This window comes from Artemia franciscana, chromosome 17 (assembly GCF_032884065.1).
Source record: "Artemia franciscana chromosome 17, ASM3288406v1, whole genome shotgun sequence".
Lineage (NCBI taxonomy): Eukaryota > Metazoa > Arthropoda > Branchiopoda > Anostraca > Artemiidae > Artemia > Artemia franciscana.
Window position 1 is genome coordinate 38833618 of NC_088879.1, and position 17780 is coordinate 38851397.

A 17780-nucleotide genomic window follows, 5' to 3' on the forward strand; every position below is an offset into this window, starting at 1 on the left:
TCTTAATGCAGATTTTAAATATATAAGTTTCATCAAGATCAGTTATACCCATCAAAAGTTACGAGCCTGATAAATGTGCCTCATTTTAGAAAATAGGGTGAAACACTCCCTAAGGTTAAAAGGTTTAGTTGCCTTTTAAGTAACCGAAAAATTGGAGGGAAACTAGGCCTCCTCTCTCACCCTTTTTCTCAAAATCGTCTGGTCAAAACTAAGAGAAAGCCATTTAGCAAAATTAAATTAATGCGCAAATTTCATTTAAATTCTTCATTTGCGGAGAGCCAAAATCAAACATCCATTAATTTATAAACGTTCAGAAATTAAATAAAAAAAACAAGTTTTTTTTAACAGAAAGTAAGAAGCGACATTAAAACTTAAAACGAACAGAAATGACCCCGTGTATAAAAGGGGCTGTTCCTTCCTCAATTATGCTAATTATGCTAAAGCTCTTATGCTATTAGCTCTTTATGCTAAAATTATTTACTGTTTTGTGGAGTAGAATTGAGAGAAAGAGTCCAACTTTAGCGTAAAGAGCGGGAAGTTGAGGAAGGAGCAGCCCCTTTCATACACGGAGTAATTTCTGTTCGTTTTAAGTTTTAATGTCGCTCCTTACTTTCAGTTTAAAAAACTAGTTTTTTTAATTAATCTAGCATATCTAGCATTTATTTAATCTAGCAGATTGGTCTAGAAGTAGCATTTTATTAGCAGTAGCAGTATTAGTCTAGAGGGACGAAGGGCTTCTATATAAAAATATTTGTAGCCCCTAGAGGTATCTTAGGTTAATTCATACCTAAATAGTGCGATTTTTAATATTTTCTTTTGTTTGTTCTAAAATTGTTTTCTATAAAAAAAACTACATAAACTTCACTAAAACTTCTATAAAAAACTATATGACTCCACGTGGATGTCTTTTCACAATAAATTAAACTCACGAACTTTACTACATTTTAACAATATATGTTGCTGTGTAAGTACGCATTAGAATATTTATTACGTGTATCAAACAGTTCGTGGTAACGAACTGTAGTAAGGAGCGACCCGGCTCAATAGTAACCAAAACTCTAAAAAATGGAATTTTGATACCAATAGCTATATCAAAAGAATCACATTTTAATGCTGGTTTTAAATATATAAGTTTCATCAAGTTTAGTCTTACCCATCAAAAGTTACGAGCCTGAGAAAATTTGCGTTATTTTAGAAAATAGGGGGAAACACCCCCTAAAAGTCATAGAATCTTAACGAAAATCACACCATCAGATTCAGCGTATCAGAGAACCCTATTGTAGAAGTTTCGAGCTCCTATCAACAAAAATGTGGAATTTTGCATTTTTTGCCAGAAGGCAGATCACGGATGCGTGTTTATTTGTTTTTTTGTTTTTTTGTTTTTTTGTTTTTTTTTCCCCAGGGGTGATCGTATCGACCCAGTTGTCCTAGAATGTTGCAAGAGGGCTCATTCTAACGGAAATGAAAAGTTCTAGTGCCCTTTTTAAGTGACCAAAAAAATTGGAGGGCACCTAGGCCCCCTCCCACGCTAATTATTTTTCCAAAGTCAACGGATCAAAATTCTGAGATAGCCATTTTATTCAGCGTAGTCGAAAAACCTTATAACTATGTCTTTGGGGACGACTTACTCCCCCACAGTCCCCGTGGGAGGGGCAACAAGTTACAAACTTTGACCTGTGCTTACATATAGTAATGGTTATTGGGAAGTATACAGGCGTTTTCAGGAGGATTTTTTTGGTTGGGGGGAGGGGTTGAGAAGAGGGGGATATGCTGGGGGAACTTTCCATCGAAAATTTGTCATGGGAAAAGAAAACTTCCATGAAGGGAGAGCAGGATTTACTAGCATTATTTAAAAAAAAAAATAAATAAATATGAAAAAGCTTTTTCAGCTGGAAGTAAGGAACAGCAATAAAACTTAAAACAAACAGAAATTATTACCCATATAAGGGGCTCACCTCCTTATGATACCTAGCTCTTTACGCTAAAGTATTCTTAGTAATTTCAACTATTTATTCTACGGCTTTTGTGATTCAGGGGTCATTCTTAATGAATTGGGATAAAATTTAAGCTTTAGTGTAAAGAGCGAGGTACTGACGATGGGGCGAATCCCCTCATATATGTAATAAAAACATGAGAATACAAAAGTTCTTTACGTAAGCTAATTTATAAGCTACGTAAATCTTTTACCAATAAAAAGATTCGTAAAAAATTAAAAGTTCTAGTTGCCTTTTTAATTAACCAAAAAATCGGAGGGCAACTAGGCTTCGCCCCCGCTCTTTTTTTCTCAAAATCATTCGATCAAAATTATGAGAAAGCCATTTAGCCCCCCCCCCGCCAAAAAAAAAATATTCAAATTTCGTTTTGATTATTCCTCTGCGGAGAGCCAAAATCAAAACATGCATTGATTCAAAAACGTTCAGAAATTAAATACAAAAAAAACAAGTTTTTTAAACTGAAAGTAAGGAGTGACATCAAAACTTAAAACGCACAGAAATTACTTCGTATATGAAAGAGGCTGCTTCCTCATCAACGCCCCGCTCTTTACGCTAAAGTTTGACTCTTTCTCTCAATTTTTCTTTCTAAAACAGTAAAAAACTTTAGCGTAAAGAGCGGGGCGTTGATGAGGAAGCAGCCTCTTTCATATACGAAGTAATTTCTGTGCGTTTTAAGTTTTGATGTCACTCCTTACTTTCAGTTTAAAAAACTTGTTTTTTTGTATTTAATATTTACTTGAAAGAAAACAGGAATTATTAGCTTCAAGGAAAGAAATCAAGTATTCAAATTAAAATATTTGATTATTTGTTTCTTAAATATTTTCAATGAACTATTTATTTTAGTTGACGCACATCGTGAATATCACCGAACTCAAGGAAACATAATTTTAAGTCATCTGAATCCCGGGACTACAGAATTAGAACAGAGAAGGACAACACAAAAGGAACATAGGGACAACACAAAAGGAACCTCAAAGAAAGTTCCATCAATTACTGAAAGGAAAGCCAACCCAACAAGCCAAAACAGAGGAACATCGGTGTTAGCAGAAACAATACAATATACATACCCAGAAAAGGAAGAAGCTGAATCAACAACGGAGCTGGTATATACCCAACCATCTACAAGTGAGCTCTTTTTCCTTAGGTGGAATGACAATGTTCTGCTATTGTGTCCAAACATTAAAAAAAAAAAATATGAAACATAAAAAAATATGTAGTAGATGCACAAAACAGAAAAGATGAGTATCACCCGAGAAATTTCTCCTCAGTTAAGCTTGTCTTAAGTAAAGAGCATATCAGAGGAATAACAGTACTTTCTAGTAAAATAATTTTTGACCGGGAAAAATGAATTTGAATTTTTTGTTGAGCAGCAGCTTTTGGGTTTCTGCCCCACTGGAAAAGTTAGAAAAATTATTTAATGGTAATAATAATAATAATTGATTTATGCCCTCTAAACATGCATGAATGTATGTAGAGGAGTATAAAAAATAAACGAAAAGAAAAAAAAAACTACAAACAAAACTTCTGAGGAGAAGGACAATAACAACACTCCTAATAAATAGCTCAGTTTTGCTAGCAACAACGCTATTTACCCGTCAAACAAGACAGTTAAGGGGAATCAAACATTTAGTGGTAACAAATGTTTGCCGGCTCAATAGTTACCGAAACTCTAAAAACCAAAATTTTGATACCAGTAGATATATCAAAAGAATTGCATTTTTATGCTGATTTTAATTATATAAGTTTCATCAAGTTGCGTTTCACCCATCAAATGTTATGAGCCTGAGAAAATTTGCCCTATTTTTGAAAAAAAAGGATAACACCCCTAAAAGTCATAGAATCCTAATGAAAATCATATCATCAGATTCAGCGTATCATTGAACTCCACCGTAGAGGTTTGAAGCTCCTATCTGCGAAAAAATGGAATTTTGTGTTTTTTCCCAGGGGTGATCGTGATGATCGCAAGAGGGCTCATTCTAACGAAAATTAAAATTTCTAGAGCCCTTTTCAAGTGACCAATAAAATTGTAGGGCAACGAGGCCCCCTCCCACGTTGATTTTTTCCCCAAGTCACCAGATCAAAATTTTGAGATAGCAGTTATATTCAGCATAGTCGAAAAATGTAATAACTATGTTTTTGAAGACGACTTAATCCCCCACCGTTCCCAGAGGAAGGGCTGCAAACTGTAAGCTTTACCCATTGTTTAAATATAGTATTGGTTATTGAGAAGTATACAGACGTTTTATGGGTTTTTTTCAGTGGTAGGTGGAGGGGGTTATGTGGGTAGATCTTTCCATGGAGGAATTTCCACGAAATTCTTGAATTTCCATGAAATTATTTAAAAAATGAAAAATTAAATAAAAAAAAAAGTTTTTTGAACTGAAACTAAGGACCAAATAAAAATTTAAAACGAACAGAAACTATTGCGTATATGAGGGGGTTCATCTCATCCTCAATACTTCGCTCTTTACGCTATAGTATTTTTAGTAACTTTAAAAGAGCTACTTATTGTAATTATACGACCTTTGTGATTCAGGGCTCATTCTTAAAGAATTGCAACAAAATTCAAACTTTAGTGTAAAGAGTGAGGTATTGACGAGGAGGGAAACTCCTCATATACGTGATAAAAATATACAAATATAGAAGTTCGTTACGTAACTTAATTCGTCAGTTACATATATTTATTACTAACAAAAACTTTCATAAATAAAATTAAAAGCTCTAGTGGCCTTTTTAAGTGACCCAGAAATTCAAAGGCAACTAGGCTCCCCGCCCCTTTTTTCTTAAAATCGTCCGATCAAAACTTTGAGAAAGGCATTTAGCCAAAAAATTAAAATTAATATGCAAATTTCTTCTTAATTATTCATATGTGGTGATCCAAAACCTGCATTAATTCAAAAACGTTCAGAAATAAAATAAAAAAATTTTTTAACTGAAAGTAAGGAGCGACATTAAAACTTAAAACGAACAGAATTTATTTCGTATATGAAAGGGGTTGTCCCGTCCTCAACGCCTCGCTCTTTACGCTAAATTTTGACAATGAGTAAATACTAAAATTAAAACGAAAAGAAATTATTCTGTATCTGAGGGCAGTGTCCCGTCTTCAGCCCTCGCTCTTTAATCTAAAGTTTGACTTTTTGTCTTGATTTCTTAAGAGAGGCTGCTAAAACACAAAGGCCGTTGATTTTGATTGAGAAGTATTTTTAAAGAGTTTTAAGACTTTAGCGTCAAGAGCGAGAGTTGATAAAGGGGCATCCTCCCTCATATACAGAATAATTTCCGTTCATTTTCAGTTTTAATGTTGATCGCTACCTCTAGTTGAAAAAACCTATTTATTTACTCAAAACAAACAGCACATTCTAAGAAACATAGTACCTTTAACTGTACAAATTTTCCGGTTAAAGGTTAGGCATGATGACTAGGTGATTTTACTGACAGGACATTGACAGTACTTACACGCTATTTAATCTATATACGTTGGCATTAATTGCATACAATGTTCATAGCCAAAGATAGTTTTTAAATTGAATTCCCATTTGTTTTTAGAGTTCATTCCAAAATTTCGTTTTTGACACTTAAAATAGTTAATGTGACTAAAAAGGATCTGATTTATAAACCAATTTTCTCAAGAATCCCTTTTTATGGATTTATTTCAGTGATATTAACCTTGAACTTCCTTTTCGCATTATTGTTATTAATTACAATATATACCTTCAGGAAGCAACTGCGGACAGTATTAAAAGCAATAAAAATTAACTACCAGCATGGAGATAAATCACTCTTATATAAGGAAACTTACCACCCCTTGGAGCTTGACCTATAAATCATAGTTTAAGGAAACAGCCCTTTTTCCCCGTTTGGAAGAAAACCATATGTTACCTTGACTATTCTGGGAACTTTCTTTGCAACAATACTTTCCTCTGTTTCACCATGAGACCAGAAATATCAATTATGGTTGTACCGAAAGGTCAGAGAATTTCTTTTTAGTTTAAATCCTTTCCTTTTTAAGATTTTTATGTTTTAAATTCTTCGCCTTTTTTAGCTCTAAACACACATTGTATGCAGTCGAAATATTTGTTTGAATGTTCCTCTACTTTTTTTTCTTCCTACTTACCATTAGTCTTTTGTAATTAACATCAGCTTCTTTCATTTCTGTTTTTTATATTCTCCTGAAAATTCTTTTTCCCGATATATCAATAGTTACTACACATATTTTCAGCAAGTAATTGCAAATAGAATTAAAAGCAATAAGAATGAAGAATTGTTACGACAATTGATCACTTTTATATAAGGAAATTTGCTTCCCTTTGAAAGTAGATATAACAAATTATCCTCTAAGGATACACGCTTTTTTATTCTCGTTTGGAAAAACACTAGTTACATTGAGAATTCCAGGAATGTTAATAACGACATTATGTTATTACATTATAATGCCTGGTGTACTTCTTTCGGGAGGGTCTGAGTACCAGAAGACTCCTTTAACGAAGCAGCTGTTTATTCAAAACTAGACACAATCAGCCTAAAAAATGTTTTACCCTAATATATCCTAACCCTTCCTTACTCTAATAAATCTTGTATAAGGAAACTTGCTACCCTTTAGAATCTAATTTAAAAATCATCGCTTAAGGAGCCAACCCTTTTCCTAATTATCCTAATTCGTACCCTAAAAAGGTTTTACCCTAACATTTCCTAACCCTACAGTACCCTAAGAAATCTTATATATGGAAAAATGCAATTCTTTAGAACTTAATTGATAAATAATCGTTTAAGGAAACAACCCAGTCAGCTTGCAAAGTCAAAGTCAGTTAGTAAGGTCAGCTTGATCATTCTGGAAAAATATTTTTAACAAAAAGATCCTTTATTCTACTGGTATTTCACTCGTACAAGAACCAAGACGCAAGACATTTTAAATATTTAACCCACCAGAAACAAAAATATAAATAGTGGCTATAAATAGCAAAACAATAGGAAAAGAAAGAAAATAAGCCACTTCTGACATAATTTTACTAAACAATTTGATAAAAAATTCTCTTAAAGTACCAAGATCATCAAAATAAAAGTATTTTTCTTTGGTTGTTTTACCTTAAGATTAACGGAGTGCCAAAATCTCTTCAGTGTTGCTATGTTTAACGGTAAAATAAACAAAGCGAAACTAATTACTTAAATTTTGCAACATTTTTCCTCCTTAAAAATTCAAATATCAGCAAAATTTCAAACAGTTCGTGGTAACGAAGTGTAAGTAAGAAGTGACCCGGTTCAATAGTAACCGAAACTCCAAGAAACTGTTTTTGGTACCAATAGATACATCAAAAGACTAGGATTTTTATGCTAACTTCAAATATATAAGTACCATCAAGTTTAAGCTTACCCATCAAAAGTCAAGAGCCTGAGAATATTTGCCTTATTTTTGAAAAAGGGAGAAACACCCCCTAAACATCATAGAGCCTGAATGGAAATCACACCATCAGAGTCAGCGTATCAGAAAACCCTACCGTAGAAGTTTCAAGATGCTTTCTGCAAAAATGTGGAATTTTGTATTTTTTGCCAGAAAAAGATCACGGATGCGTGTTTATTTGTGTTTGTGTGTGTGTGTTTTTTTTTTTTTTTCTTCCCAGGGATGACCAGGGATATCGACCATGTAGTCTTAAAACATCGCGAGAGGACTATTCGAATGGAAATTAAATATTCTAGTTCTCTTTTTATGTGACCAAAAAATGGCAGGCAACTTGGACCCCTCCCATGCTCATTTTCTTCCCAAAGTGACCCAATCGAAATTTTTAGATGGCCATTTTGTTCAGCCTGGTCAAAAAAATCAAAAAAATATGTCCTTGAGGATGACTTAAGCCTCCAGAGCCCCCGGGGTTAAGGGCTGCAAGTTGTGAGCTTTGCCCATTGTTTGCATATAGCATTGGCTATTGGGAAGTATATACACGTTTTCAGGGGGATTTTTTTGGTGGGGGTCAGGGGGAGAAGGTTACGTGGGAAGATCTTTCATGGGGGAATTTTTCGTGGGGAAGGGAATTTTCCATGAAGGGGGTGCCGTATTTTCAACCATTATTTAAAAAAAGGTCAAAAATTAAATAAGAAAACAAGTTCTTTCAACTGAAAATGTGTAGCAACACTAAGCTTAAAACAAACAGAAATTATCACGTCTATGAGGGGTTCACCCCTTCGTCAATGCCTCACTCTTTACGCTAAAGTTTTTTTTAGCATTTTCAAAAGAGCTATTTATTCTGATTAAACCCTTTGTGATTCAGGGTCATTCTTAAAGAATTGGAACAAAATTTGAACTTTTGCGTAAAGAGTGAGGTATTGACAAGAGGGCGAACCGCCTCATATACTTAATAATTTCTGTTCGTTTTAAGTTTCAATGTTGCTCCTTACTTTCAGTTGAAAAACTTGCTTCCTTTTGTTTAATTGATTTTTAAAGACAACTAAGCCCAACCCACAAAAGAAAGCTATACCATCTTAAATTTTTTAGTGCAAGATTTTTTAGCTAATTTTCACGTTTCTGTTTTTAATTTGGCAACGGCACTAAAAAAGAACTGCATAACTTCCTGTGGGGGATTTTTTTTTAATATCGAACCCCCTATTATTCCTAATTTTTAAGGAAGCCTATATATGGCTGTGAAGGTTTTATCTTTAGTAATTCAAACGATTATAAACGATTATATTTAATTTATGATTCCTGGTATTTTCACACATCTCGTTTATTTATGGGCATTCCAATTCTTGTACATCGTCTTCCCTTCCATTTCTATGAAAATGTTCCTGATACATTCTTGCATCTAACTTCATTTCTACTCCTCGAAAAAAATTTGTAAGGACTATTCGGGATAAAATACTGACTCACGAATCTTTTAGTTCAAAGTACAGATGTACCTTAATTGCACTAATGATAATATAGAGCTTGAATTTAATTATATGTAATTTCAAAACCAAAGAAGTAAATCTTGAAAAAAAAAACCTGGTCTTTAGCCATTAGGAAGCCAGCAAAGAAGAAAAACAAACAAATGAGCATTTCACCTGTATGTTACATGACATTCCTAGCTTTAAAAATTATCGAAGTTAAAAAGAAACTGAAAAGAAAGAATCTTAAATCAGAGGATAATAAATAGAAAAGTCAAACCAATATTTACAATCACTAATCCATATAAAAACTATGGAGGTAGAATATGCGGTGAGTGATCAGTTGCTGCTTTCGAAAACACAAAAGCAACTGTCATTGTGGTTCTAGGCCTGGGCAGGGGCACAGTTGCTCCTCCCCCCAGTTTTCTGACATCTGATGTTAAATTCCTTTCAGTTTATATTGAGTTTGCAGTGTTTACAGTGAAACAGTGTAAACCCCGTAAAAAAAAAACTTTTGTCGTCAAATCCGTCTCTTGTATATGCTAAACATTGATCGAAATTGGCTTTTTAGGTTTAGAAAAGTTTCTCGAAATCGCGTGACGATCACCTTGCTTTCCCATGCACAAAGAAAAAGAAAGCGATTATCCAATTGGAGCTTCGGCGTCAAAAAAGTATTTTATTTAAGGAGGCTTTGTCTGAAATTAGTGTGAATAAAAAGGAACTTCGAAAAGTTTCATTTATAACAAAAAGAACTATTATTAACCTTAAGCCTAGTTGAATATATGTTTACAGTTATTTTATTGTATTATGGTGTTAAGGAATGTTTTGATATGAAACAGTGTGAATTAAATGTAGAAAAATCTTCCAGGCCGTCAAACCCGTTTCTTTTATATGCTAATCATGGATCTGAATTGGCTTTTACTTTTTGGAAAAAAAAAAGAAAAATCTCGTGATATTAACCCTACTTTCCTATGTACAAAAAAGATTGATTTTCCTGTCGGAGGTTCATCGTCATAATAATATTTCGCTAAGGAAATGGATACTTCCGCTGAAGCAGACACGAACAAAAAGAAGTGTTGGACAGCTCTACATTTAGCAAAACAATTATTGAACCCTCTAAGAAGAATGGATCTTTGCTTGCTAAATAAAGAATAATTTTCTGGCTTTTGGAATTCTTGTGATTATTATGAATACTTTTTACCCAAATTTTAATTGAATTATAATAGTTTCTTTCATTCCTGCAATTTTTCGGTTTCGTTTGATTCTTTACAAGTTCGCGTCTTAGTTTAATTAAATGAAAAAAATCAACGGAAAGTGAGGAGCAACATAAAAACATATAACAAACAAAATTTATGCCTTAAATGGGGAGGACTACCCCCTCCTCAATCCCGCGCTCTTCAAACTAAAGTTTTATACGTACTTCAAATTTTTGTTTTTCTAATTAAAAGGTCTGCGTGTTTCAGGAGTTGTTCTTACAGGATTAGAAGAAAAGTCAAATTTTTGCGTAAAGAGCAGGGTATTGAAGAGCGAGCATCTCTCCTCACAAACGGAACAATTCCAGACCCGCTGAAAATTTCCCCGGACAATTATCTCGGAACATCTTGACATGTAAAAATTAAGCTGCCAAAGAGAAAGTAAAATAAACAAACTGAATTTCACGCAGAAATTCTGGTGAATTCCTGTGTGTAAAATTTCTCCTGCAAATATCACTACCGAAAACTTACCTTTCCGTAGAGAATCCTCCCCCCTAAAAAGTCTGTGTAATTCCCAGTAACATATGCTATAATAAACAATGGGGAAATTTAATAACTTACAGCCTTTTCCCCAGGGGATGTAGGGGGCTCATGCAAACCCCAAAGGAATAGTTGCTGGAAACTTCAACTCATTTTCTACACATTTGATAAATTTAAACATTCGAATATTCAAAATATAAACAAACAGCAAAGATTGGGAAATTTCTAAAAGACGGTCTTAGAGATATAAGCATAATTAGCACGGAAAACACTACTTCTATGGCATGTGAGAAACTCATTATTTTCCCCTTACACAAATTAGACTGGTAAAAACCATTCAAATTCACAAATTTCGGAGTAGGGCCCCTATTGATATCTAGTATGGAACATCCGAATTTTATAGTGCATCGAGATAAAATCGAGTAAGCTTGTTCAGCCCTTTTATGATCAGCCGATTATGGTCATTTTCAAAAATAAAGCTTACGAAGTCACAGCTTTACTATTCCCCGAAATCTCCACATATTTTAGAAGAGTTGGCTTAGCTCAGCTAGCAATTCTAATTCAAGCCAGTCTATTCTTTGGAAATCTCTCGGCACTCGGCATCTGAAAGTGGAAAATTCTAATTTAGATCCCCTATCTCTCTAGCAACCACCAACTATTTGTTATATATTCCTTACTTTTTTCAGCTGTATATCACAATCTTATTTCCTGAGAACTTTTTAGATAAAATCTATTTCTCAGTTAAGGCGATTTTTATTCAGCTTGTTGTTATCTAAGTGTGCAGCGATTTTAAATTCCGCTCTAATATGTAAAAAGCTGGAGATTGCTCACGAGTCAAGTTTTCAGTTTTGGCAAAATAGAAAGGAGATTTCTAAATTCAAAACTGGATGAAAAACTATATTGATTTTATGTTTTTAGGATTGCTCCGGGAATTCGTTCCTTTACTGGAGCTTGTAAAATACTCATAAAAGCATAACCTGGAAAAAATCGGAAAATTGTAGAATATGCTCAAAATAAAGACCAAGTAAAAGCCGCATCCCTTGAGGAGTCGCTACCCTTTAAATAAAGATAGTCTAATAGAAATGGCACGTCAGGGCTCTACTGTGTTAAATCTGTGAGGTTAGGTGCTGCCAATAGTTTTTTTTTTATTTAGGGATTTTACCCCTCTCAAGTTTAGCCCATTTTTAATTGCACAATTTTTTAAAATAGCTAATGTACAATTGATCATTTACCTCTCCATTAATTTGAAGCTGCTATTGTTCCCTGATTTCCCGGACAAAATAGTTAGTTTAGTAAATAAATTCAAGCTTTTCATCGGACAACCAACAAAATAATCAGAACTTACTTTTCTGATTATTCTCAAAGTTCAGTTAACTAGAAATGATTGAAATTACAACGCGCAATAGCTCTGTAAAGTCTGTAAAATAGTAGCTGAATATAGATTTATGATTTTCAGTCTAAATGGATTTTGAATGACAATCATCATAACCTGGAACCAACTAAAATAATGGAATATAAAATTTTGCATCGAAATACTTCAGACCTCAGGTTGAATGACTTATTTTTTTTATTTCTTAGTATTAATCCGCGTTTTATTTTATTATTTTGTTTTCGTTAACTCACTGGCTTTTTTTTTTGCCACATTTACAAGACTTCACAGCGAAGTAGTAAAAACACTTACCTGCGGCCGTGGTAACTTAGATTTGAGTCTTAGGCAGAACAAATCTTTAATGAGGTCAAAATGAAATCCAGACGAAACTATTTCCAATTTTAAACCGAGACGTATAGTAGTTAGAAATATAAACTCTATAAATACTTGTGTAAGAATAAATAAAATTTCATATTAGTAAGAAGGCTAAAAGGGCGAAATAATTAAAAGATAAACTTTTTTTTGAAATGCACTAAATAGTTAATATATTTTCCATATTCAAGAGTATAACGATATAACTGAAAATGAGGGGCATAAAATGGATTAGGTTTATATAATCTTTTTAACTACTTTTCGTGGACTAACCAACTTTTTCCATCTATATATCTATAACTTAAATAAATTTGACCACTATGATATGTAAAGCCCAATCCATCTTGCACTTGTTGTTTTTATTTATATTCCTAGGTTTCAAAAAAAAATATACTTTCTAATCCATTTTGAAAATGAGTTTATTTCATTTTTGATATATATATATTATTTTGTTTCAGCTATTTTTTTGAAAACTCTAATGCCATGAGTGACTCTCAACTATTTATATTCATAAAGACTTCTCCTAATATGAAAATCTGAAACTACCTTACTTTACATAATTGGTAATGTCGGTAACTGCCAGCTAATTAATAATCCAAAAATAACCCTGTGATGCTATACAACGGGTGTCTGAGATATCTCCAAAGAGACAATAACCTGAAGCGTGAGCGTGATTCTGAAATTCACAAGAGTGCGTAAGCATTTCTCATTTAAAAGATTAAGGGTTGCCAACCCTAGTGATTTATTGCTATTTTTGGCGATTTTTCGTATTGTCTAAACAAAAGAATTACTAAGCAGCGTTTAAATCACTTGGTTATTGAAGAAAATCACTAAATAAACCAAAAAATTACTAATATCTAGTAGTTTTTTCTCACGAAGTGGCAACGATGCCAAGATTACATCCAGCCAGGCTTCACTAAAAGGCTACAAATTAAAAATTGTATTAATTCTGCTGTTTTCTCTCTCACGGTCGGAGAATCAAGTCGAAACTTTCAAGAAAAATCTTTTTACTTGGGAGGAGGGGAGACTCTGAAGTTTGTTTCTTATGTAAAGGGGGTGAAATGTCTTTCATCTGGTCATCATAGAAGAGTGTATACTGCTTTTTTTTTATACCCGTCTCCCAACATTTGCTTTTGCAATTATTTATTATTGTCACTCATATGATTATATTTCGCTCCCACAGTGCTAGTACGCAGAATAAATTTACTTAGTGTCTAATTTGAAGGTGATCTATAAGTTGGGGTACCACTCCAATTTCATTTTAAAGGTAGTTAAGTTGAAAGGCTTGAAATCAGTTATCGAACCTTATATTTTATAATACAAATCAAACCCATTTAACCAGCTAAAACCGAGATAACTCTCGACAAAATAATCTCGAATATCAACCGAAATCACAAAATTTTTACCTCTAAAACTTATAACAAAACAACCCTCTGTTTAGTTTAGAACCATTGGACAAGAAACTGAGAATCCACTTCAGCAAAAATCGCACGGTTTTCCAAAATCAATGCGGCTAAGACGAATTCTAGCCGCAATTCAAGGTGTTTTCATTCGTGTCCTGAAAGTTGTCATGTCAAAGATCTGATCATATATTACTAAAATGTAAGATTAAACTGCCTGAAATAAAACTTGTAATTAAAATATTCTACCATAAAATAATTCTAGTATCAATTGTTTAATATCAAAATATTTCTTCGACATAAGTTTTTTAGTATCACATTTTTCCAAATGCAACTACGGTATTGTGTGGATTTTATTTATTTTTTTTTTTTTTTTTGCAGGATCCTGCTCAGCTATTCGGCCTAATCAACCTGAAATCTTTATCGGAGAAGGATCTGGAAAAAGAGTATGGGCCATTTACTATTATCTTTGTCAAAACACTAAACCTTTTTTCATTAATGTGGCTAATACCATTCACAAAGTTGAACAAAGGACCTAATCCTTCTCCCCTATATGACCAAAAGTATGCAAAAAGGGGATTGTGGCTAGTACCACTCACAAAGGTGAACAAAGGACCTAACCATTCTCCCCTATATGAACAAAAGTATAAAAAAGGGGATTTTGCTTTGATATTCAGTTAAAATATGATTTTCTGGCAAAAACTCTTTCGTAAACCATAATAACATTGCTCCAAAAGTATAAGGAGGGGTTACACTCATGCAGGTACAAATCATTCACCCTTGAGTAATCTAATAAGTTTTTCATTTTACATTTCGTTATAGACTTTATTCCATGTTTTTTTTTTATATTTAGATTATTTTATTTTTGTTGCATATTTGTTATTAATATTCTCTAGCAGATTGAAAACCAGAAGATAGGGAAAGATTTTGACCCCAAAAATATATTCAGTTTGCTTTGCCAAAATAGAAGAAGATTCGTGGTTTTTGGTTTAAGGAGTTGTCAGTAATAATGATATAAGGGTATTGTGTTTATTTTGTTGATTAGGATGCAAATCAGGTCTGATAGTAGTTTCACGCAGACAGAAGGTGCTGCACAGAGGTTGATACATTAGACCTTTACTTGACCTGTATGTTAAGGTCAAGTATAAGTATATAAGACTAAACAAGCCAGATCGCTTTTCTATTACTATTGTCATATTCTTAAATAAATTAATTCAAACTACTCTTCTGCATAAATCAGTTTACTTATCGTAATTCTCATCACCAATCTCTTTTGTGATAATTTTGGCGAAGTTAATTCAATTTTCCTCCCATATACAATTTTTCACGCTTAAAAACATTTTTGCATTTTCTTAGACTGTAAATGATTTTTATTGTTGTTATGAATAGCAGGGCTTTTGAAAAAAGAACAAATGGAAACACTGGTTAACATTTTTCCCCCGTTGTGACGTTGGAAAATCAATCAGGGTCATTTTCCAGTTACATCTTCCGAATTATATATTAGGTTAATCTTCTGATAAATAGAAAAAGTGTGAGATATTCTTGAAACGAAGTACTTTTAATTTAGCAGCAAATTGCAAAGAAGAAAAATGCACCCAATAGCTGAAACTTCAAATTGTAATTGCTGCATAGACATATTTTATAATTCATTCGCAAACGAAGATTTAAATAGCTGTGTGGTGATGTGCTTAAAAATATGTACATTACTGTTATAAATTGTTCTGGATAAAATATTTGACTGTGGGAACGATTTTTTGTTCTAGAAATACTTCGGAGCTTTGCATTAATATTTTAACGGTATTTTTTGCCAATACTTGGTCCAAGTAAAATTTCCATGTCAAATTCTGTTAAACTGAATTTCAGCTAAAATCACCTGACGTAGCAGCAAAACACCAGATGAAATTTGATTCATATGGAATGATGAAGTCTTCAATAGTAAGCAATTGAAAGATTGCTAGGTGTGACTGTTTGTCTAGAGCAGGAAGCCCCAGCTACTCACTAGGGAGTCATGGGTTCAATTCCATCGCTAGCATGATTTTTAAGTAATCGTCATTAGGTACTAAATTAATATCCAGCTATCACTGTCAGAAGCAGTAGGAGAATAAAAAGCGGGGAAACAATTGCGATCTGGAAGATACAAGACAAAATTATGGTATACTCTTGGGCAGAAAGGAAAACAAGTTAGCTCCTTGTGTTCAGCAATTGTCACTTAATATTTTTTTTAATCATCACAAAGTACCAAGAACAGTAAAAATGAAGCATGGTTCTTTTCACTTGCTAAATAGAAACCTGTTTCACCATATATATCTTAGATATTTGATAAATCTGACAATCAATTTTTGATGAAACACGCCTCCATATGCAACTATGCACTCTTTGGAAGTAACAGGTGCCAAATTCAAAAGTGAACATGAGGGAAAAACAACAAGATAATAAGCGAAAAATGTGGGCCATAAAAAAAAACTTTAAGAATTTTTAGTTTTCCTTTCAAGGTGTGATTGTCATTGGCAGTTGACACACTGTTATTGTTTGAATTTCTACGAACGTAAAGTGTTGTCAAATTTAATCAATCAGTTTTACCGTTTTCATTTTACACAGCTCAACAAGACTACATTGACAAAATATGCTACTTCCCTAAAAGCTTCTAAAAACAATCAAAAGAAAAAACTAAAAAATCGTTGTTTCAGGCATTAATAGACCCAAAATAGGTCCAGGGACAGAAAAATTATTTTTATTTTATGTCTTTGATGCTTTAACAGAAATTGGTTGAGATTTTGAATAAATACTTACTAGAAAGAGCTCATAGCATAAAATCGATACAAGTCTATCGTTTAAGGGGGGAGTGACTGCAAGAAGTAAGAGGTTTGTTAAGGATTTTTAGACCCCGTTCCTGTTTAGCTGATTTCGAATAAGCTAAAGGGTATATAAACATTGCCATAAAATAAAACGATTTTAATACTTGCTAAAAACTAAAATTTCAATTCGTATCACACTACAGTTCTGTAGTGTGTACTGTATAAATCACAGTTTTTCCTTCGATTTTGAGGACGTGACATCAACTTGCTCGACAATAACAATTTTCAAAGCTAATAAAATGTTAAAAAGTATCTTTTTAGTGCAACTAAATAAATTAAATTTTTTTTTTAATTTGTGTTTACACTCTGCTCTTCATTCTGGACTGACTTATAATTAGTTTAACTAGAGACATGTTAATGAAGATTTGTTCTTGTTTGTCATCTTACTAAGTAAGTCATATCGGTTTCCTTTAATCGTCTGTATTAATCACTACCTAACTAAAACACTATTCAAAATGTCAAAATGTCTAATAAGAGTTAATATTTATAGGTTGATTTATATTTACAAGTGTAGTTTGATTTTGTATATGTTGTAAAGAAACACAAATCAGCGATAGCTATCAAGTTTTTGCTATTAAACCTGTCTACTACTACTACTACTAATAATCTACCATTCTATTAGATTCCATCGTGATTTTGTAATTTTTTGGAAAAGAAGGTTCATATTCTTCATCTGTTTATAAATACTCGTAGTTTATTCAGTTTCCAGTTTTTTTGGCAATCCCCGCTATTAATGTTTTTTTTTCTACCATCGTTATTAATATACTAGAGAAGCAATAAGTCTCATGTCGAAAATTCCAAAAGCAGGCTTTTGGAAAATTCCAAAAGCATTTTCGAAAATTCAAAAATTCCACAAAAAAATTAGGGATGTCCTGATCCTCCATTGGCCCGTCCTAGATTGACAGCAGCAAAGTCTATAGCCTGATATCGTCCTGATTAAACCGTAACGTGTGACCTAACTTGACTAGACTAATATAACCTAATGAAGTTTCTAATGCAACTTCTTAATATTTATATGAACACCCTTTATTATCTGATTTTGACGACAGTTCACAAACATAAATATTATGTAGTTAAGCAGTGGCACCCTGCTTAACCTAATATAACCTAATGAAGTTACTAATGCAACACCTTAACCTTTATATGGGCATCCTTTATTATCTGACTAATATCATGTTTATAAGCAATAGTGGTGCCCTTTTAATCAA

The 17780-nt window shown here is 33.0% G+C and overlaps 1 protein-coding gene across 1 annotated transcript in view; it reads left to right on the forward strand.

The window, feature by feature from the left end:
• The window catches only part of LOC136037579 (uncharacterized), a 178402-nt gene that overhangs the window by 86258 nt on the left and 74364 nt on the right, over positions 1–17780 (forward strand). The window contains exons 5-6 of the mRNA XM_065720300.1: positions 2838–3119; positions 14099–14163. Coding sequence (XP_065576372.1) covers positions 2838–3119; positions 14099–14163 — 347 coding nt within the window. The remainder of the gene's footprint in view (positions 1–2837; positions 3120–14098; positions 14164–17780) is intronic.